Raw genomic sequence first — 19899 nt, 5'->3', positions numbered from 1 at the left:
CTACATTGTACAACCGCGACTGCACCTCATCTGTTTGCGCGTAGCTTTCAGCATACTGTGCTAAGCTTAACTCTGACTCCCCCATCTGGATGCATCATGCCCATGCCGACCCGCGACGACTCGAAACCGGGCCACATGCCTGTTCCCGAGCCGTCTGGCAAGGGCAATGAAGACTTGTCGCGACCTGTCTGATCGACGCATCCGGAGACTTCAATGTCAAACAATGTCAGAACGAGCGCCAGACAGCATTTGATCTGCGCTTGGGCGAGATGTCGGCCTTCGCAGCGAGAGATGCCGCCGCCAAAGGCCAAGAAGTCATCGCTGCTAGGCAATGTGCAATTCATGTGGCCGTCCGCGTTGTCTGTAAGGAAGCGCTCAGGTCGCCAGATCTTCGGATCGCGCCAGACTTCGGAATCCATCTGAACAGCTCGAACGCAGCAAATGAGGTACTCGCCTTTGGCTGCGGCAAACGAGCCCTTTGTAGTCGCGATAGACATATCTTGCTCTACTTTGCGGATGGAGAACGTGGACGTACAGACACGCAGCGTTTCGAGCAAGACAGCCGTCAAATATGGCAAAGCATCGGTAGTCTCAGAGCCAAGCTTGGAGATGTTCAGCACCAGATCGCGTGCTGCCTCGATGCCTGAGAGCTCTGGATCGGATTGCAGATGGGCTCGCAGCTCGAGGCGAATCTTAGCGAGCAGGTCGGGCCTTTGGTAGATGAAGATGAGACAAAAATAGACCGCATATGTTGTATTGCCTTGCAGAGCCCAATTGTCGCCCATGTGCAAGGTCGCTGCGTCGCGTAGAGACATGCAGGAACGCAGATGGGCAGCCATCTCTTTCGTCATTGGGCAGGCATACGCATCACCGCCTTCTTGTAGCCATCGTTCGAAGCTATCGACAAGCTGCTCTCGTCCCTTGATCGCGGCAGGCAAGAAGCAAGAAGGTACGCCAGCGGCGAGCAGCGGGAAACCTGCATCAAATGCTCTGAAGGCAGCCAGCATGCCCGTCGCGTCGTACATTGGCCCAAACATCATGCGTGATGAACTTTCGTAGATGATGGCACCGATCCAGTCGAGAAGTATAATGGGCGTGTGCACAAGCTCGGCTTCGTGCATGAGCTTGTCGCGGATGACATCGGCAAAGAGATCGAGCCATACGCCGGTCTTGGAGGTAGCGATGCCACGCGAGTGAATGGAATGCATGCCTTTGATCTTTGCGATCACGTTGGCAGCTTTCGATGTGCCGAAGACGGAAGCATGTATGTCCATTCTGATCATCTCCATGGAAAGTTGAGCGCCACCGGTGGCATATATTGCGCGAATAGCTTTCCGGTCGGTGACTAGCGTTTGCCTTGGCAGTCGCAAGCGCGCGACCCCACCCATACCTTGGATACTCTCATACATCTTGTCCTGATCCGTACCAAGCTCGATGGCTCCGCCAACGATGGGAATTTTCGAAGCATAATAAGGCGCATGTTTTGATGTAGGAGCGCGTCGTCGCCAATACGCGTAGGTGATGGATGCAAGCACAATAAGGAGCAGCCACATCGTCTGAATCGATTGCGAGATGCTTCAGCAAGGACATGGGGATATGAGGAATGGACATGCATTGAGAGCCCGTTCCTACTTGTCTAGAGTAAGAGCGGTGAGGGTCTGTGCTCGCTCTTGATCGCGCTCACACCCATATCGCTGGCGCTTTGGCGCTGATGTCAAGCGAGCATGATCCGGTAAGATCGTAGAGTGTCCTGTTGCACGGATATCGATGCGGTAGTTCAATTTGCGAAGCGTGGTGATGCAACCCAGGAACTGTCGTCTCGTGCTGAATTTTGAACATCGTGGTGGTGTACCGCAATGGATTGTGTCCGAAGATGGCATTGAGGTCTTCAAGGCATTCTGTCCGGACACCCATGTGAGTCGGTCGTGACCATAAACCTGCCACACCGAGCGAAGGGATCATGGATGCCCATGCATCGATCAGAATAGGTCCAGATTGCGTCGCATTGGCCACAAGGTAGTTGAAAAGCAGGTCGTCGCAATTGTTCGTGCGGTCCACCAGTTCATGGGCGCTGGATGGCAAGTGTTCGTACGCAACGAGATACTTGCGATGGTAAATGAAGCCAGACGGCAAGACCATCGAATAGAATGGCTTCCTATCGCCTAGCAACTGCGGTGACATGAAGGTAGGTGAGTACAGTGTCTTCTCGGACGAAGACTCGTTCGCTGGGAGAACGATGTGATTGCGGCCTTGATGGCTGAAGCCAACCAAGTGATTCCAGAAGTGACCGCGCCATGTCTCGATAGCGTATTTCAGATGCTCGTGCGGCATGTCGAAATCATCGTCCATGTTGACAATGCAGGAATGCTTGATTTCTGGGTGATTTACAAAGCGATTGTTCATCGAGTTCCGCTGCATTGGCAGGAAAGCAATCGGTACATTGAACTCGCTTTCCGTTATGTGCGGCAAGGGCGCTTCGAGGTTCTGCCAGATGACGACAATCTGACCCAGATAGGGCAGTGAATGATAGTGCCTCAGTCGATCGATGATGGTGGCGTTTCTGCTATAAACTGTCATGATCATGGTGCACTTGTCAAAAGATGATACTTCGTCTTCGCCGCCGGTGAGATCGTGCAGACTGTTCAGCTGAGCAAATTGGGGTGAGTAGATCGGTAGCTGTGCAAGCGATGGCGTGGCGAAAGGCTCGTAGCCGTATGGTAGATCTTGTAGGTCTTGCAGTAGAGGTACTGTGAATTTGGCTTCGATGAGCTTATGGGCATATGCATTGTGAGGCTTGTCGTTTGTGCCGACTTCGACATGGTTCGTCGAGAACGATAGCTCGCCAGGCAAATTGTTGAATAGCAGATAGCCGCGACTTTCGATCAAGAAGCGGTAGAATGTCTTCTTCCAGGATGCCTGATAAGGCCATCGATTCGTCAACATATCTGGCGCTATTGGATCAATGCCCCGCTTCGAGATGTCACGTTCGTACGTCAGGAATCGGCGCCATGGCTCTGGGAAGAATATAGCCCCTGTCTAGAAGTTCAGCACTGCCTTTGGTTTGTTGCATTGTGGTGACTGACCCCATGAGACGGGACATTGGAAGGCAAAGACGCCTTTCGGCCGCGTGTCAGGTAAGAAGCTTTCGGTTGCCTCATTGTAGCGTAGGTTGTATAACGAGATGCCAAACAGTCGATGATCTCCTCTGTCTTGACTATGCGCGTACGCTAAGATCATCTTCTGAGCGTATTGCAGGAAGTAGGGCGAAACTTCGATGTCGTCCTCGATCATAATTGCATACTCGTTGTTACTCGTCGGGCGCCAGCTGAATGCGATTGCTGTCAGCCTTGCGCCGACGCAACGATGTATCCGGCTCACCTTGTTAGCACTTGCTGCTTAAGACCCAGACGAGAAGCGACGCGTTGCAGTGTGACATTTGCCCAAGGTAAAGACAGACTATTGAGCAGCTCGGCATATTCGGCACGGCGCTCTTGGGACATCTCTGGATCGTAGTCGATGTGTATCTCGATTGCGACAGGGAGATCGATCGAATGGGATTGCGACACTGCTCGCCAAGCTCGCTTGAAACTATCGATGCGATTGTAGGTGAACATGATAATTTTGATACTGAATGCCGTCGGGCTTAGCGATGCGAGTTCAGCACGATTGAAGTCTTGAAGCATGGGGACATTGCTGACAGCTTCATGCAAGGGGTCGTAGAATTCTGCAAGACGACTGACGATCCATTCGCGCGAATAGCCCTTCTCCCCATATGGTTTTGGTAAGCTCACGTCCGCGAGAGTCATATAGCGACCGAAACGTTGGGTGCGATTGATCAGACCAGAGCGCAAAAAGGCGATATAAGCAGCGTTCTGCGGGAATTCGTATTCATGTCTTGACCACGACATATGCGCCAGCCCGTGTTCGATGACGATCTTGGCGTTTGCGCTCGGACGTTGGTTGTCGAGATTGACGCTATTGGTGTATACGATGGCATTGAGCCTTATAGCATGCTCTTTGAAGATCAGAGGAGCGAAGAGCTGAAGGAAATGAGCGCCAAGCGTCCATTTACCGACGAAGCCGCCTTCGCCTCTTGGCGCAAAGGGAAAGAAAAGATCCAGCGTCGTTTTCTGCCAGCATGTCAGTCTCGCGCCGGAGTGGGATGTCTCTAGGAGACTGACATGATAGATGACCATACCATTGTCGAAGCCAGTCAGAGGTGCGACTGGCTGTCCGAAGAAGTGCGTTTTCAGGGCCGTCATGGCAGGGAACCGCTCGTCACCGACTGCCCAAGGGAATCCAGCAATTGCAGGCCTGTATTGAGCTAGCAGCAAATACAATCGGCGAGCAAGCAGGACAGCTTCGTCTTGGCTTTGACTGCTTGACTCGAGGCGTAGGTGGGGCGCTTGGGAGAAGAAGAGATCGTCATCGTGCGTGAAGATGTATTCACATTCGTAAAGCGAGCTGATGGTCTTGACAGCGAGATGTAAGCCTGCCCACAGACCGCATGAGCAAAATAATCGACATATGTCTGATTACAGACCATGTGCGAACGCGTGCGATTTGCCGGTAGTACGGACAAAGTGGAGTGAATCTGTTCGAGCAGGCCTGACGCGCTTCTCGAAGCCAGGGGTGGTCGTATTTTGATTGCCCCAAACATAGGCAGCATAAGGGAAAAGGCCTGCCCACTGGTTGTACACCCTCTGTGCTTGGTCCTCGGTCTCCGCGTTGCCGGCCAAGCAGATCGTAAAGTCAAATGCTTTCTCGACGCTTTCAAAGCCGATATGACTTTGCTTGACGCTAGGAGCCTGACGCCACAGTGTCAGTCGCCTTGCAAAAGTCAAGCTGTGCCAGCTGGCCAGAGATGCATGGCCTTTCAAATCGCTTTCGTCAAGTACTTTGCCGTCGATAATTGCTGGCTGGCGCAAGGTTGACCGCTCTTTGGCGATACTTGACGGCCGTGAGACGCCGTAAAGGACGAGTAGAGTGGTTGCAATAAGCACGGTCCATCTCAGCGCTCGAGATGGTCGAGTGATGTGCTTGAGCTTGCTAACGCTTACAGCTGGGTATAATCCTGGAGAGGGCAGGCAAGGTTCTGCAGTAGAGCCAGCCGCGAAGGTCCAGGAGACAGGCGTCGCTAGCGATGTGGGTATGCGAGACCGTAAGTCAGCCGTTGAGTCCACTGCACATCATCAGCTCGCCCTGGAAATGACTAGTGTGAGCTCACCGGTGAGATGGTTGCGCCTGTTCGCCATATCCACGAGCCCGCAAGTCAACCGAGTCTGTAGGTGTAGAGATGCCTCGTCGTTTGTGCAGCAGAATTGCGCATTGTGCCACTGCGCTCAGTCCCAGGGGCTCGTGCGTGTATGCTAATGCGCGTAACATTGATGCAGCCAAGAAGAAGATCGAAGAACAAGTTTGGTGGTTCTCGAAGATGCCACATGAGTATGATGAGTTGACGAAGAGAAGCCTATAGGGTGACCTGGTCTGGATGTAGGCCATGACTGATTCGGCACGGTGTGGTGGACCTGAGACGCGAGACAGTGCCATTCATTCGTAGAGCGCGTCAGCTCGAGCGGAGCAAGGCAAAGCTGCTCTGGCGCAGACGCAAAGGTGTAAGAGGCGCTCTCTCGTACCTTTGGAGACATGGTCAAAGGTAGCGAAGCGAGAGAGACAGCTGGGGCCCGTGCCCCTGGGGGTCCTGCTCGATTGCAAGCTTTGTTAGATCGGGCGCGGCAAAACGCAACGGCTTCCTCTCACGAGAACCCGAGACCCTTACCTAAGCCCCTGCCACTTGGCCGAAGCAAGCCTGCGCCCATTCATCGGAGAAACGCATCCCAGACTCAGCTCAGCGGTTACCTACAGCCTCTACGTATGGACGCAGTGACACAGGCGCCTGATGCTCAGTCTACAGAAGCGGATGAGACGACCATTGGTCAGTTCGATTCGCCCGCGCATATTCCGACCTGCCAGACAAAAGTACATGTCGCCGAGAAGACAGACAGTAGATCAGTACCAGGCTCGCCTATCGAGGATTTCTCATTCAGGCAAGAGCAGCATGCTGCGTCCTTGCAGCGCCCTCTGACTCGCAAAGACAATAACGACACGGGGCAAGGATCTGCATCATCAGATGCACGCAGATCGCACGAGTCATCGAGCCCATCACGCAAGAGAGCGCGCTTGCAAATTGACGAGCTCAGCTACGCGACTATCACGGGCGATACGCAGACCGCTACTTTTGATGTGACGTCGCTCTTACCCCTCGACCGGCCTGCGCCGCAGTCGAGTCCTGCGATTCCTCAGCAGCAAGCGGACAGTCCGTCTGCTCCAACATCTACGTCAAGTTGCTCAAAGGGCGATAGTCATCTCGGTCTCCCCGCCTCCTCGCAGGCTCCGCAGCCTAGCGCTTCGCTCGCAAGTGTCGATCTCACACCAATTGCTGCGCATGATCGCGACATCATCACACTTGGTAGCTCGCCTGAGCTATCGCCCAAAAGCATCTTTGGCCGACAGGTCATCAAACAGGAGAAAACGAGCCCGCGCAAGCTCTTGCTGACAAGCCAATCTCGCACGTCGCCGTATCATGCCGAGCGTATCTTGAAGCCGTTTGCTTGGCGATCAGGTCGCAACCTGGAAGTCAAGCGGAAAAGCAAACGAATTTTTGCACACGATTCTTGGGATTCACCGGACATTAGTCCTCGCGCTGCTACTCAAACCAGCTTTGATGGCAACGAGCACTTCGATGGGCAAGCAGGGGAACGACCAGAAGTATCGCATTCCTTCACTGCTCCTGTTGCAAGTCAGGCATCGCCTGTTAGACCGGTCCCACGCAAAGCGGCAAGTGCAGCGCCCGATCCCGAACGAAGCTCTGGCGAAACTCGTAGACCTGCAAGAAGGTCTGCGCGACTTAGAAGGCCTAGCCGAGAGCGTCCTTCCACAGATGACTCATCGCATGCCCAACCGGCTGAAGACACTGAGATAGCTGTACCTGCGGCAGATCGAAAGTGCAGCGCGATCGAGGCGATCTCTGCTGAGTCTGAGAACAGTAGGCCGCATGAGGGAGATGGGATAGGTCAGGTACGACTGCACGAGAAGCCCTCCTCTGTCCAACAGGATCTTCAAGAAGCACGTCAGCCAACGCCAGAGACCGCACTCGACTACCAGACTTGCCGACAATCTGTTGATCAGCCCAAGCAGATGGTACGGCAATACCAAGAGTATAGGGGCCAAAAGGGGAAGCGGCAAGCACGAGTATTCGAGAATTTCGTGTTCGTGCTTTGCTTACCGGACCAACTGAGGAAGCAAATGGAGACTCGCATCACGCTTCATGGAGGCAAAGTCTGGTCAGATGTGTCGTCTCTCTGTGACACTGCAGTCTCTGTCTCTCAATCTCGAGCAACAAACTCGCCCAGACAAGAACAACACTCATTCGAGGGCATCTTCTGCGTTGGTCAATCACCACCCGCTCGGACGCCAGACTTTGTGCGCTGCTTGGCTCTCATGATCCCTTGTGTACGTCACACCTGGGTAGAAAGATGCACGCAGAGCAACAGCATGCGACCTTGGTACCTTGAAGGCTCACTCGGCAGCGGCTATTCGACTACGCGCGATTGTCAAGTTGCTGGCCTGCAGATGTGCGCTTCCCTCGATCCCGATTGGCTTGCGATTCGAGCAGCATGCTCTGGAGCCGCTCTCATCTTCAGCGGCTTGGTTACGGCTTGCTACTGCAACAGCCCAGACAGTGCAGAGGTAGGCTTACCTTATACAATAGTCTTGGATAGCGCTGAAGCCATAGCGACGCTTCAGAACAAGCTCGCGCGACAGCTCCTATTCACGCTTGGATGCACGTACAGTAGGATTGTCACGGCAGATGACGAGGATGCGCAGCTGCAAGGTTACGACTTTGTCGTGCTTTGTGACATCACAGAAGACGCGCTCACCCCGGCACAGCGCCAGTCCAGTCGCTTGATCAAGCTCGATGATCTCTACGAATGCGTCATTGTTGGCGGCCCACCTCATGAAGTGCTCCGGAATCTGTACTAAGTCCACTGTTGTTGCAAATGAAAGCGCGCATCTGTAAACATGCATTGCTCAAGCAGCTTTGACAGTAGCGCCCCATCGCATCTGCTTTACGGGGGCAGCGGCTGCAACAGAAGCGGCGGTAGTAGCGCTTGGCTGCGTTTGCTGAGCAGAGGTAGGTTCTGGCTTAGCAGGCGGCGGCAAGGGTCTCGAACGAATATACTCGAGCGATTCTTTTGCCTTTTGACCTCTTCGAAGGAAGTAGTCGGCATAGGCTCGAGCTTTCTTTGATTCGACAATAGTGACGACGCTGTCATCGATACCAAAGCCGATGTCGCCAGCGACCTCTTCCTCTCCATCCAGCAGACCGCCCTCGCCAATGCCATCGTGCCATTTTAGCGTTTTGAAGGCGCCCTTGGTGACGGCCAACTCGCTGAGAACTTCGTCTTCTGTTTTGCCGGTCAAGTTGGCAAGCTTTGCTGTACCGAGCGATGTATATAATTTGAGGAAGCTTCTCAGATCGGGCACGACGAGCAAAGCCTTGACATCGGCAAGGAAGAGCGAGAGGTGATGTTGAGTGGGATCGGTGGCAGCGATCGAGTTGACATAGTCTGGCATGCGAGACATATCTTCGTAAGGCGGCGCTACAGGTGAGAGGTACTTTGGCGATCCTCGCAGCCAGAGCTCTTCGAAGACTTCGAGCGATTCTGAGCCGCCTCGAAGCATTCGCGCTGACTGTTCTCCGTATTTGTCGTGTACGTCCGAGCGGATCCTTTCTTCTAATTTGACGGGTGCGAGCGAAGTGCAGACTGCAATGAGTCCGATCATGCGATCGACCATCTTGCTCACCTGTTCGCGCACATGCAAACTCTCAGCTCAACGTAAGCAGAAGTGAATATGATGTACGAACCTGGTCGGCTTGATGGGTGAATCTGCGGGTTCTGAAGAAATGCAGTGCGCCTCGTGAGAAGTTCTCGATAGCGTCATGGTATCTTCTCAGCATCATGTACGCAAATCCGATGTAGTAGAAAGTTGCAACATGAGCCGAGTTGACGTTGTGTAACCTTTCGCCGACATTGGGAGATACGATATGCTTGATGTCGATATCGTCTAGCATCCTGAGAGCGAGTGTGTAGTCGCCCAGCAGGACGTGCACACGCAGCAAGCCGAGAATGCTGAAGATGCCGAGATAGCGGTAGATGGGCCTCACACCGAAGTCTCCTGCAATTGACCTGTGCATGAGCGTTAGCGACAGGCATGTGCATGGCAAGCTGGCGCACTCTAGATCTTCGAGCTGGTTGTTCTTCTGCGCTCGAAGCTGCTCTTGTATCTTGCTCTTCTGGATGAGCGAATAGAGGACGTTCAGGACAGAATAGCAGGACCAGACTTGTGGGCTTTCGGCCAGCAGGGCAACCTCATCATCTGTCTTTTCGTTGATCTTCGTGTTGCGCCCTGGCGACATGGATCGAACGTCAGCAAACACGGCGGAAGGGACAGACAGCTACTGACAGGCTGCAAAGGAACCGAATTGCCAGATGAACTCGTCAATGATGTCTGCAAGCCATTGCACCGGTAATTCGATCGAGACTGGTCCATCCGAATCTGTCGATCGATGTTCAGCCTTGGCGTCAGAGGAATGGTCGTGCGGCTAGGACCCACTGAGAATGTAGTTGAAGAGATTGCAGTAGTTTTCGTAAGAGTCGAATCGATCACTGCATCACCAGGTCAATGCGGCTTGCCAGCTGATGAGATGACGGCGAACTCTATGTCGACCTCAGAGGAGAAGCGTGAGTAGAGATGGCGAAAGTAGAGTTCTTTGTAGAGCGTGATGAAGACCTGATCATCTTTGACGAGCGAGGAGATGACCGCGCCGGTTGGCCACTCTTCTTTCTGGTAGTACTCATTCGAGAGGTAGTTGAACGTCCGCTCGTAGGCTGTCGTCATCTCTTGTATATTGCCGTTCGATATCGCCCCATGTAAGCGGGTGATGAACTGTTCGGGCATCCTTGCTCAAGCGACAAGATAAACTCGAAAGTGAAGAGACTCGCCTTTTTCACTGGCTCAGGCACGTGCTCGAGCGCTTCTGCATTCTCCTTTGCAAGCTGTGCTGCCTCTTCTGCTCTCTGGCGTGCGACCTCTGGATCTGTCACGCCGTCTCAGATAAGCAGGATTTCCTGCTGGAAGTGAACGACGTGCCTAGCTCCTCTTCCTCCTCATCGTCTACGCCAGGAATACCTGAGCCGTCGATCTGTACCGGCGCATCTTCATCACCGGAGTCGTACTCTGGCTCGGGCGTATAGCTACGGCTGGCCAACGACATGCTTGACCGCCTCGACTTTTTGGTCGTCGTTGCGCGTGAAGCCATAAAGTGGGGCAGCTTCGGCTCTTTCGATTGGTAAGTGGGGCTAAACCTCACATCGTCGCGGCACGAGGCACATTGCGCACCAGTCCATCGCCGGCCATGACGTCCGAGTACCCCTCGCTCCTCAGTCAGTGATCTCATGCGCAGTGTCGATCCTGTCCTGACGAGCTCTCGCTATCAACAGGGAGCGAGGAAATGAGCTTGGTGCAGCTCTACATCCCCAGCGATGTAGCTCACCACACTGTCCAGGGTCAGCATTGATGGTCTTTGAGAGACTCCGCTCAAACTTTGGCATGTTTGACAGAGCTCGGCGAACTGGGACGGGTGGAGTTCAAGGATGTACGCCCCTTCTCGTCTCTGGTCGTCGATATCGCGCTAATCGTGCCTGATCCTCACTTTTGTAGCTCAATCCCGATGTCAATCCCTTCCAACGGACCTACGTCTCAGAGATCCGCCGACTCGATGAGATGGAACGACGACTCCGTTTCCTCACCGCTCAGATTCACGAGAGCGAGATCTACATCCGTCCACTCACAGAGACGATGCATCTCGTGCAAGGCAGAAACTCGCTCCAGCTCGTCAGCGAGTTAGAGACCATTCTCGCCGAGAGAGAGAACAGGATGAGCGAGATGAACGAGTCCCAAGAGACTTTGCAGAAGAGAACGATGGAGTTGGAAGAAGCGCGCCACGTCCTGAGGGAGACCGCCGTCTTCTTCAGTCAGGCAAGTGTCGACTGCCCTTGGCTTCCTAGAAACAAAAGCTGAGCGGTCAACGGTACACGCAGGCGCAAAGCCAGACGGACGACATCAGAGCCTCGTTCGATGAGCCCAGCGCACCCTTGCTCGATCACCAGATGGAACAAGGCGATGGCGATGGCTATGCCAGCGTAGACCTTGAGTACGTCCACGCTTGCGATGTCACGTTTGGCCGCTCATCACACGCTTGGTAGCTTCGTTGCGGGTACGATCGAGCGCAGTCGGATGGCTACTTTCGAGCGCGTTCTCTGGCGTGTCCTCCGTGGCAATCTCTACATGAATTTTGCAGTAAGTTCACACAAGCTGAGTCGTAGGATCCGCTGACCCTCTCTCTCTCTCACCTGCAGGAGATTCAAGAGCCTTTCTCCAAGCCAGGCAAGAGTGGCGGCAAGAACGATCTGCGCAAGAACGTCTTTATCATCTTCGGGCACGGCAGAGAACTGCTCGATAAGATCAGGAAGATCTCGGAATCCATGGGAGGAACGCTGTACCCGGTCGACTCGGACTCCGAAAAACGCAACAACGCTCTCAGAGAGGTCTCTAGCAGACTCGAAGACCTTTCTGCCGTGCTGCACAACACAAGTGCCACGCGGAAAGGTGAACTCAGCAAGACGGCTGAGACGATCTCGGCTTGGTGGCAAGTTGTCAGGAAGGAAAAGGCGACGTACCATACGATGAACCTGTTCCAGTATGATCGCGGCAGAAGGACTCTCATTGCGGAAGGCTGGGTGCCTACGCGAGATATCGGAAACGTCCAGATGGCTCTTCGACGCGCTACTGTATATCCCTTCAATAGCTGGTCTCGTCCCTGCTGACATCACTCGGCAGACAAACGCTGGCTCTTCGGTTCCTCCGATTCTTCACGAATTACGGAACGCGAAGAATCCGCCGACATTCCATCGGACGAACAAAGTCACGGAAGGATTCCAGGCGATCATTGACGCTTACGGCATTGCGGACTACCAAGAGATCAATCCCGGCATCTTCGCAGTCATTACTTTTCCTTTCCTCTTTGCCGTCATGTTTGGCGATATCGGACACGGCTTCATCATGGCCATGTCTGCTGCTGCTATGATCTTCTACGAAAAGAAGATTGGCAAAGGCACGGGCAATGAGATCTTCGATACCGCTTACTTTGGTCGTTACATCATCTTGCTCATGGGTGTATGTCGAGATTTCATCGTTATACGCCAAAGCTGATGAATTGATCTCAGCTCTTCGCCATGTACACCGGCTTGATATACAATGATATCTTCTCGCTGTCTCTCGTTATCGGCAAGTCGGGTTGGTCTTTTCCAGCTGGCGAGAGCGTCACTGCCGAATCTACGGGAACGGTCTATCCTTTCGGACTCGATCCTGCATGGCACGGCGCAGACAACGCACTCATCTTTACAAATTCGCTCAAGATGAAGATGTCTATCATTCTCGGCGTCATCCACATGTCATTTGCAATCTGTCTGCAAGTACCCAACTTCATCCACTTTGGCAAGCGATACCTCATCACTGCGGTCTGGCTACCCCAGATCCTCTTCATGGAGTCCATCTTTGGCTACCTCGTTCTTACCGTTTTGTACAAATGGGCTACAGATTGGTCCAAAGCAAGCACAAAGCCGCCCGATCTTCTCAATATGCTCATCTACATGTTTCTGTCACCTGGCACTGTCGATCCTTCCGAACAGCTCTACGCCGGACAAGGCTTCGTACAAGTCGTGCTCATCCTACTCGCGCTCGTTTGCGTACCCTGGATGCTGCTTATGAAGCCCTACATCATGTATAAGAAGCATCAAGCGATCAAGGCTCAAGGCTACGAGCACGTCAGCGGTCCTCGCAATTCGGAGGATGACGCGGATGCAGAGGATGGTAACGCAGGTGGTGAAGGCGGCGAGGAGCACGAGGAAGAATTCCAAGTGGGCGAGATCATGATTGAGCAAGTCATTCATACGATCGAGTTCTGCTTGGGCTGTATCTCCAACACGGCCTCGTACCTTCGGCTGTGGGCACTTTCGCTGGCTCATGCTCAGCTATCGGAAGTCTTATGGACGATGACGATCAAGAACTCGTTCAGTTTTGAAGGACCTCTGGGCGTCTTTGCTGTCGTCTTCATGTTTGCCGCTTGGTTCGCTCTCTCTGTGGCGATCCTCGTCGTCATGGAAGGCCTATCCGCCTTCCTGCACGCTTTACGACTTCACTGGTGCGTGCAGTCTATTTCCTCGGTTTAGTCGATGCTCACAGAAGTGCAGGGTCGAATCTAACGGAAAGCATTATGGCGGTTCGGGAACACAATTCATGCCGCTCAACTTTGTAGAGATCGAAGACGAAGAGATCTGATGCATGCTTACATCTTTGCCCTTCGCGCTTCTGCTGCATTCTTGCCCAGATCGGTCAGCGCAAATGCCGTCTCTTGGGAGCTATCTGTTTCTTGCGAAACTTTGCCTTCGGTCTCTAGTTTAGCTAGTACTAGCAGCAGACCGCGGGTAGCTGCGAAATGCAGCTGGTCGGGCAGGTCGGGATAAATGACCTTCGTCAGTCTAGCTTGCAGTTTCAATTCGTTCTGCATGCACGATCGAGAGACTCACTCTTCGGCTTTCTCGTGTGCGCCCACTTGGAGCTTGAGCAGTGCATCGACGACCTGATCCTCGCGATCTTGTCTGTGCTGAATGTACTCTCGGAGCTTGCCCAGTGCGTCGTGGATGACTTGGCCGTGGCCAGGATAGATATGCGTGGGCTGTGATGCGTTTTGCTCTTCGATGAAAGCGGCTGTCTTGCGCAGACTGGCCATGTACTGGGTCAGATTTTCAAATACTGCTGTACCCTGGCCTTTGTGTATGTCTCAGCGTCTGAGAAGCACTCCGACTGGTTGAGCTTGCCTAGGATCATATCGGCCGAGAACAGAACGTTGGGCTCCTTGGTGTGGGAGGCGAGATAGAGGGAGATAGAGTCTTGAGTGTGACCTGGCGTACTCAGTATGCGAAGGTGCAGGTCGCTGTCGGGTATAGCTATTCGGTCGCCTTCTCGTAGCGGGGAAAGCGTGTGCTCAGCTAAGATGTCGCTCGGCGTATCAGTGAGCGTCTCGAGTATATCTTCATCGTGTTCTTCGTCCCGATGCTTCGATAGTCTCACAGGACCATTGTTCCGTTTATGCAATAGCTCGAGCACTTCTGGCAGAGCACCGACATGATCGTGATGCCAATGGGTTGCAATGATGTGATCGATAATAGCAGCCGACTTGTTCGGCCCTGCTGTTCCTAGCGTGTGCTCGAGACGTGACAGATAGGTAGGGATTCCCGCATCGCTTGTATCGATGAGGATCTTGCGCCGTCCCGAGCCGATGAGATAGCCGTTCGTGCCGTTCAGTGTGAATGAGGAGGGGTTGCCGCCTAGTATACGCGTCACAAGCGGCGAAAGCTGCGCAGAAGGAGGCCTCAGCTGATTGTCTTGTATGAGCCTCGATGGCTGACCTGCTCAACTTCGGCCAGTCTGGCTAATTGCATGATTTCTGTGAGGCGTGAGGGGCCACACACACCGAGAACGCCAAGCGCGCGACGTGAGCTGCTGGCTGGCCCCAAGGCTCTCTTCAGGCCGCGGATGTGACAATGGAAGGCTTGGATGGCGCAGAAGACATCAGCGATGTCAATGAGCTGCGCTTCCGCATCGCAGCGCTCGAAGCTCGTCTCAAGGACGTACGAGCAGAGGAAATCCAAGCACAAACCAATTCTTCTACCCTCCGAACTGCTCAGAACCTAGACGAGTTTGGCCACAGCGACTTTATCACTTTTGTCAATGTCAAGGACGAGAACAATCTCTCTCTGGATGAGCAGAGACAGCGAGGCTGGCTCCACTACTTTTGGCATCGCTACAACTTCAGTACTTTTGTTCACCGACCGCGACTTCACCAATGGCTATCTTACGAGGAGGTGGGCAAGCCCCGCATTTTCCGCGACATCAACGAGCGGACAACTTCTCGCTTCGAGCTCTTCTTTGATCTTCTCTTTGTCGGTTTAGTCCACCAGCTGGCGGAAGCCACCGCAGAGCAGCCCAATGGCTACGGACTCGCTCGCTTCGTCTTGACGTTCTGCCCGGCGTACAGCATTTGGGGCGACATGAGAGACTTCATCAACCAGTTTGGCAATGATGATATGCTCCAACGTCTGTACATCATCTGGACCATGATTCTCTTGGTCGGCTATCAGGTCAACGCTGGATCGGCCAATCTACAGCCAGAAGGTGAGATAGGCGAGGAGCTCGCGCGTCAATCGCATAGAGCCATACAGTATGCTCTCGCTTTCGTCGTTGTCGCTAAAGCTAGCCGGATCGCTGTCATATCTGCCTATGCGAAGTACTTGCCACTCTCGAGACGAGCCATGATGATCAACTCGCTCGTCACTCTCTTCCTGCTGGTCTCATACCTCGTCGCCATCTGGTTGCCCATCACTGGCATCTACGCTCTCGTCATCGTGGCTATCTTGGGCGAATACGCACTCAAGTGAATCGTCCTTTATGTCTTTGCAAATCAAGCTGATGCCGAGTAGGATATCTGCTCTGATGATACTGCGCTTCATCTCTACATTAACAAGCCGCCGGCGCAAGGCCAAAGATGCGGAAGCCGTGCCGCAAGACAACACGCAGAACAGCTCCTCAGCATCTCCTCACGAGGAGAAATTGGAAGGCTATGTTACACCTGTCAAGATGCTGACCGCTTCCACGACGCTCCAGCGCTACCCTGCTGTCGCCATCGAGCATCACATCGAGAGGCTGGCCTGCTTCACCATCATCGTCCTTGGCGAGCTCGTCGTCAATATCCTGTTCAGGACAGAATCACCTCCAGGCCTGAATTCAGAAACGGGTCGATCTGTGCTCGGCCTCATGGTCGCGTTCAACCTCAATTGGATCTATTCCGAGTCCGAAGTCTGCCACCATTACGTCCACGCCGTGCGACGCAACTGGCTCACTTCATTCCTTTATACAACTTTGCACTTGCCACTGTCACTCGCCTTGCTCCTTGCCAGCGCAGCAATGGCCAGACTGGTCGAAGCTGAGCACAGCGAAGAAGTACCGAGAGCAATCTACTTTTTCCAATCTTCTGGTTTCGGGCTCGCCGTCATCCTCATGGGCTGCATCGGCTTCCTCCACAAGCCAACACATTCGCACCGAAGGCGTGGTCTGCTCATTGCGTTCAGACTTGCAGTGGGTACTGTCTCGTGCTTTATACCGTTCGCAAAGGACACGATCTCGCCTCTACAGTTACAAGGCATCAACGTCAGTCTCACATCGCTTATCATCATCTTGGAAGCTGTCAGTAAGCTTCAAAGGGTCGGGCCGGACGCGCATGTCCGACCTACTGCGCCTGTCAAGGCGAAGCCTTACATGTAGTACAGGGGCCACCAGTGTCGATTCTTCCTTTTCTTGGGCTGTTGTAGGGTTATGAGTAATTCGATGCTGATTCATTTATGCAATGCACGTCATTTGATGGCAAAGCCGGGGCGACAGGGAGCAAGCATCCGCGTTATAGACGCATGCATCGTGTTCATGATGGTTTCAATTAACATTGACTAGAGTACGGAGAGAGCAGGGCTGCCCTTGCAAGCCGGTTGAGAGAACCTCGTCTCGATGTAGGGCTTTTCGATACCTCTGCCATCGATCTGCGCTTGCTGATCGAAGAGAGGATACAGCTTGGCGATATCTTCGAGCTTGATCCGGTGAGTCATGACCATCATAGGGTCCAGCTTTCCTGGAATAATGTAGTCGTTCATGATGGTTTCCCAGTGCATCTTCACAGGCGCCTGTCCGTTGCCGATAAAGCGGATACCGGTTTCCATGCTGCTCGACGGTCAGCTGCAGTGGGCAACAGAGTCGACGGTCTTACATTGCGCCAATGTTGAAATTGTTGGTGAAGCCTGCGTAGATGCCTGTGATGCCAATCCTGCCAAAGGGCTTGGTCGCTAGGATCATTTCGTTGAGAATCTCAGAAGTATCGGTCTCGAGTCCAGTGGCAATCATAGCTTTGTGGATGAATCCCTTTGCAAACTCGCCCGAAGCGCATTCGAGCGATACGTCGACGCCGTAGCCGTTCTTTGTCATCTTGTGCAGACGACCGGATACGCCTTCCTTCATGTCGATGCTCTTGAAATCGAGGAGCTCGAGCTTGGGCACCTTCTCCTTTGCAAAGTCCAGTCGCCAGCCGGAATCGACTCCAATGACCCGTCCTGCGCCCTTGAGGAAAGCCCACTGGCAAGCTAGCAAGCCGACGGCACCCAGACCCCACACTGCTACCACGTCACCTTCCTTGATGCCCGTATCGACGACGCAGTGGTAGGATGTGCAGAGTACGTCGGAGAGATACAGTGCCTTCTCGTCTGGCACCTCGTCTGGAATCTTGAGCAAGTTGAAATCTGCGATAGGTTGACGAACGTATTCGGATTGACCGCCACTGAAACCACCGGTGAAATGCGAGTACCCCAGCATACCCGCCGTACGGTTGCCGTACAGCGTGTTCTCGACCGTGCTGCCATTTGTGTGCTGACAGACCGAAGAGAGCTTTTGGTCACAGAATTCGCAGTCACCGCAAGCAATCTGGAACGACGCGACGACGCGGTCACCGACTTTGAAGTTCTTGACGGCAGGTCCTGTCTTCTCAATGATGCCACAGTACTCGTGACCGAGGATATCACCCTTTTGGAGTTGCAGAATGGCTCCATGGAAAAGATGTCTGTCAGAGCCACAGATTGTCGTGCCTGTGACCTTGACAATGACATCCTTGTCGTCGACGATCCGGGGCTTGTGAGTCTCGACGAGCTCGACGTGGTTCTTGCCCATCCATGCCAGCGCTTTCATCTTTTCCCCAGACGGGTCGGCATACTTGCTCTCTTGCTTGCCAGGATTGGAGATCTCGTCGTGGATCTTCGTATTCTCTCCGTGACCGAGTGCTTGCTCTGCCTTGTTGCTCGCTGCGTTCATTGCCATCTTGTTGACTGACGAATGCGCTGTAGAACAGGAAAGAGGGAACAACTCGGAGAATCTCCATTTGATTCGTGGATGATGACGCACTCAGACAGATCACAGCGCGCGCGTGGCAAATGCTCTGAAACTCTCCGCGTCGAGTCGAGTGGGCCCAAGTCTCTGTCGAGGGGCACCGCTTCAGCGAGATGGGTCGCCCTCTAGATGGTCTGACAGTGCTCGAGGTAGATACACATTCAACGTGCATGTAGCATCACTGACGCTGAGACAGTTTGCTGGCTTAGCGCCCGGGCCGTTTGCCGGCATGGTGCTCGCCGACTTTGGAGCTCGCGTGATTCGTGTCGACCGGCCAGGCACCAATTTCAACTCAGATACGCTCTGTCGCGGCAAAGAGTCCATATCTATCTCGCCCAAGTCAGCCAGCGGGAAGGAGATCTTGCTTGATCTGATCAAGCCGAATCAGCAAGGATGGAAAGGAGTAGATGTGATCATCGACCCTTTCCGACCTGGTGTACTGGAGCGACTGGGGTTGGGCCCGGATGTACTGCTCGCTGCTAATCCTGGCGTGGTGGTCGCTCGTCTGACCGGCTATCGTAGGACGGGCAGGTCTTATCATCTCGTTCGCAAGCCTCACTCATCTGAAAGCAGGCGAATATGCCAAGATGGCAGGACATGATATCAACTACATTGCGCTCTCCGGCGTCCTATCTGTGCGGACCTCCGACCTAGCTAGATGCTGCGCTGATGTCGGAGCAGATGCTACGGCCTAGCCAAGGCAAGAGCGCGCCCTTTCCGCCTGCCAATTTGCTGGGCGACTTTGCAGGCGGAGGCCTGATGTGCGTCTTGGGGATCCTCCTTGCACTCATCGAGCGGACCAGGAGCGGTCAGGGTCAGATCGTCGAGGCTGACATGGTCAATCCGTCCCAGCTCTCTCGTCAACGCTGGCTTACGCTGTTGCAGATTACCGGCACACGATACGTATCAAGTTTCCCTCTGATGCTGTCCAAGCTGAGCGTTGGCATGCCCATTTGGTCCGAGAAAGCGGGCGATAATGTACTGGACGGCGGGGCACCTTGTATGTCTGCCTCTGCCGAGCCCGGTACGAGCATTTGCTCAGACGATGAGCAGGGTATGGCGTATATGAAACACGCGATGGCAAGTACATGTCCGTCGGAGCCATCGAAAGTCAATTTTACGAGGAGTTCCTGTAGGTTGCATATCCCACGAGAGTCAACGCTGAAGTTTTTGCGCAGACAGATCCTCATTAAGAGCCTGCTAGATTCTCCACCGCCAAAGGACAGCTTGACGCCAACAGCCGCGCCTGCACCCTCGAATTACAGATACCCATCGCCTGCAACACAACACGATAGATCCACTTGGCCAGAGCTACGAACGTTCTTCACCACGGCATTTGCTACGCGTACGAGAGATGAATGGACTAGCGTCTTTATGGGCACCGATGCTTGCGTTGCGCCCGTGCTCGAAAAGGAAGAGGTTTCGCGTCATGGCGTGACAATACACGAGGAGGCATATGGACGAGATATGCAGGAGGAAGAAGAGGATGAAGGGACGATACCCGAGCCCAGTCCGATCCTGTCACGGACACCAGCCAGACAGGCACGCGGACAGTTCAGCGAGGGCTACACATTAGAGCCAGGGAGAGATACAAGAGAAGTACTATTGTGCGCAGGGATCGATGAGCGTATGCTCGATTCGCTCGCCAAAGAAGGAGTTATCTCGCTCGCAGATTCAGACACGTCGGCAAGGTCGAAATTATAGCATAGGATGTGTATTCAATACAATCACTCG

At 53.7% G+C, this 19899-nt stretch overlaps 8 protein-coding genes across 8 annotated transcripts; 4 read left to right on the top strand and 4 right to left on the bottom strand.

Annotated features, from left to right (window-relative positions):
• Positions 1-47: 47 nt before the first annotated feature.
• On the bottom strand, positions 48-5725 carry L969DRAFT_617015 (glycosyltransferase family 64 protein; the record flags this gene model as incomplete). Its single annotated transcript, XM_014713754.1, has 7 exons — positions 5228-5725; positions 4544-5182; positions 4182-4492; positions 3379-4130; positions 3084-3325; positions 1685-3032; positions 48-1575 (listed from the first exon to the last, which is right to left on the bottom strand). The coding sequence occupies exons 1-7, from the start codon at positions 5253-5255 to the stop codon at positions 48-50; spliced, it is 4848 nt and encodes a 1615-aa protein (XP_014569240.1). The 5' UTR covers positions 5256-5725.
• A 149-nt stretch (positions 5726-5874) lies between these two features.
• L969DRAFT_93153 (uncharacterized protein) lies at positions 5875-8043 on the top strand (the record flags this gene model as incomplete). Its single annotated transcript, XM_014713753.1, has 2 exons — positions 5875-7749; positions 7807-8043. 2 exons carry the CDS (start codon positions 5875-5877, stop codon positions 8041-8043), a joined length of 2112 nt encoding a protein of 703 aa, XP_014569239.1.
• A 48-nt stretch (positions 8044-8091) lies between these two features.
• Positions 8092-10339, bottom strand: L969DRAFT_93152 (uncharacterized protein; the record flags this gene model as incomplete). Its single annotated transcript, XM_014713752.1, has 8 exons — positions 8092-8868; positions 8930-9251; positions 9300-9471; positions 9529-9621; positions 9679-9731; positions 9782-10011; positions 10068-10162; positions 10216-10339. 8 exons carry the CDS (start codon positions 10337-10339, stop codon positions 8092-8094), a joined length of 1866 nt encoding a protein of 621 aa, XP_014569238.1.
• A 103-nt stretch (positions 10340-10442) lies between these two features.
• Positions 10443-13481, top strand: L969DRAFT_85810 (uncharacterized protein). The gene is made up of 10 exons (XM_014713751.1): positions 10443-10508; positions 10566-10631; positions 10686-10720; positions 10786-11103; positions 11166-11278; positions 11331-11424; positions 11484-11915; positions 11965-12300; positions 12351-13327; positions 13377-13481. The coding sequence occupies exons 1-10, from the start codon at positions 10481-10483 to the stop codon at positions 13462-13464; spliced, it is 2487 nt and encodes an 828-aa protein (XP_014569237.1). The 5' UTR covers positions 10443-10480; the 3' UTR covers positions 13465-13481.
• L969DRAFT_616999 (uncharacterized protein) lies at positions 13472-14668 on the bottom strand (the record flags this gene model as incomplete). The annotated part of the gene is made up of 4 exons (XM_014713750.1): positions 14595-14668; positions 14004-14541; positions 13713-13953; positions 13472-13664 (listed from the first exon to the last, which is right to left on the bottom strand). Exons 1-4 carry the CDS (start codon positions 14625-14627, stop codon positions 13472-13474), a joined length of 1005 nt encoding a protein of 334 aa, XP_014569236.1. The 5' UTR covers positions 14628-14668.
• L969DRAFT_342986 (uncharacterized protein) lies at positions 14665-16751 on the top strand. The gene is made up of 2 exons (XM_014713749.1): positions 14665-15619; positions 15666-16751. The coding sequence occupies exons 1-2, from the start codon at positions 14730-14732 to the stop codon at positions 16504-16506; spliced, it is 1731 nt and encodes a 576-aa protein (XP_014569235.1). The 5' UTR covers positions 14665-14729; the 3' UTR covers positions 16507-16751.
• Positions 16251-18186, bottom strand: L969DRAFT_85807 (uncharacterized protein). Its single transcript, XM_014713748.1, has 2 exons — positions 17000-18186; positions 16251-16953 (listed from the first exon to the last, which is right to left on the bottom strand). Exons 1-2 carry the CDS (start codon positions 18094-18096, stop codon positions 16686-16688), a joined length of 1365 nt encoding a protein of 454 aa, XP_014569234.1. The 5' UTR covers positions 18097-18186; the 3' UTR covers positions 16251-16685.
• A 40-nt stretch (positions 18187-18226) lies between these two features.
• Positions 18227-19869, top strand: L969DRAFT_102093 (uncharacterized protein; the record flags this gene model as incomplete). Its single annotated transcript, XM_014713747.1, has 7 exons — positions 18227-18314; positions 18362-18692; positions 18739-18800; positions 18847-19002; positions 19051-19165; positions 19219-19297; positions 19344-19869. The coding sequence occupies exons 1-7, from the start codon at positions 18279-18281 to the stop codon at positions 19867-19869; spliced, it is 1305 nt and encodes a 434-aa protein (XP_014569233.1). The 5' UTR covers positions 18227-18278.
• Between the last annotated feature and the right edge of the window lie 30 nt (positions 19870-19899).

Source organism: Mixia osmundae (assembly GCF_000708205.1).
Source record: "Mixia osmundae IAM 14324 unplaced genomic scaffold scaffold_3, whole genome shotgun sequence".
In the NCBI taxonomy this organism is placed as follows: Eukaryota; Fungi; Basidiomycota; class Mixiomycetes; order Mixiales; family Mixiaceae; genus Mixia; species Mixia osmundae.
The sequence above is the reverse complement of the archived record's forward strand: the minus strand, read 5'-3'. Positions and strand labels throughout refer to the sequence as shown.

Bases quoted from the DNA above. Each gene is read 5' to 3' on its own strand.
- L969DRAFT_85810 (XM_014713751.1), top strand. From the start codon at position 10,481: ATGACGTCCGAGTACCCCTCGCTCCTCA. The intron at 10,721-10,785 runs GTACGCCCCTTC...TCACTTTTGTAG, and splicing joins GACGGGTGGAGTTCAAGGAT to CTCAATCCCGATGTCAATCC. The intron at 11,916-11,964 runs GTATATCCCTTC...ATCACTCGGCAG, and splicing joins TGGCTCTTCGACGCGCTACT to ACAAACGCTGGCTCTTCGGT.
- L969DRAFT_342986 (XM_014713749.1), top strand. From the start codon at position 14,730: ATGGAAGGCTTGGATGGCGCAGAAGACATCAGCGATGTCAATGAGCTG. The intron at 15,620-15,665 runs GTGAATCGTCCT...GATGCCGAGTAG, and splicing joins TTGGGCGAATACGCACTCAA to GATATCTGCTCTGATGATAC.
- L969DRAFT_85807 (XM_014713748.1), bottom strand. From the start codon at position 18,096: ATGGCAATGAACGCAGCGAGCAACAAGGCAGAGCAAGCACTCGGTCAC. The intron at 16,954-16,999 runs GTAAGACCGTCG...ACCGTCGAGCAG, and splicing joins AATTTCAACATTGGCGCAAT to CATGGAAACCGGTATCCGCT.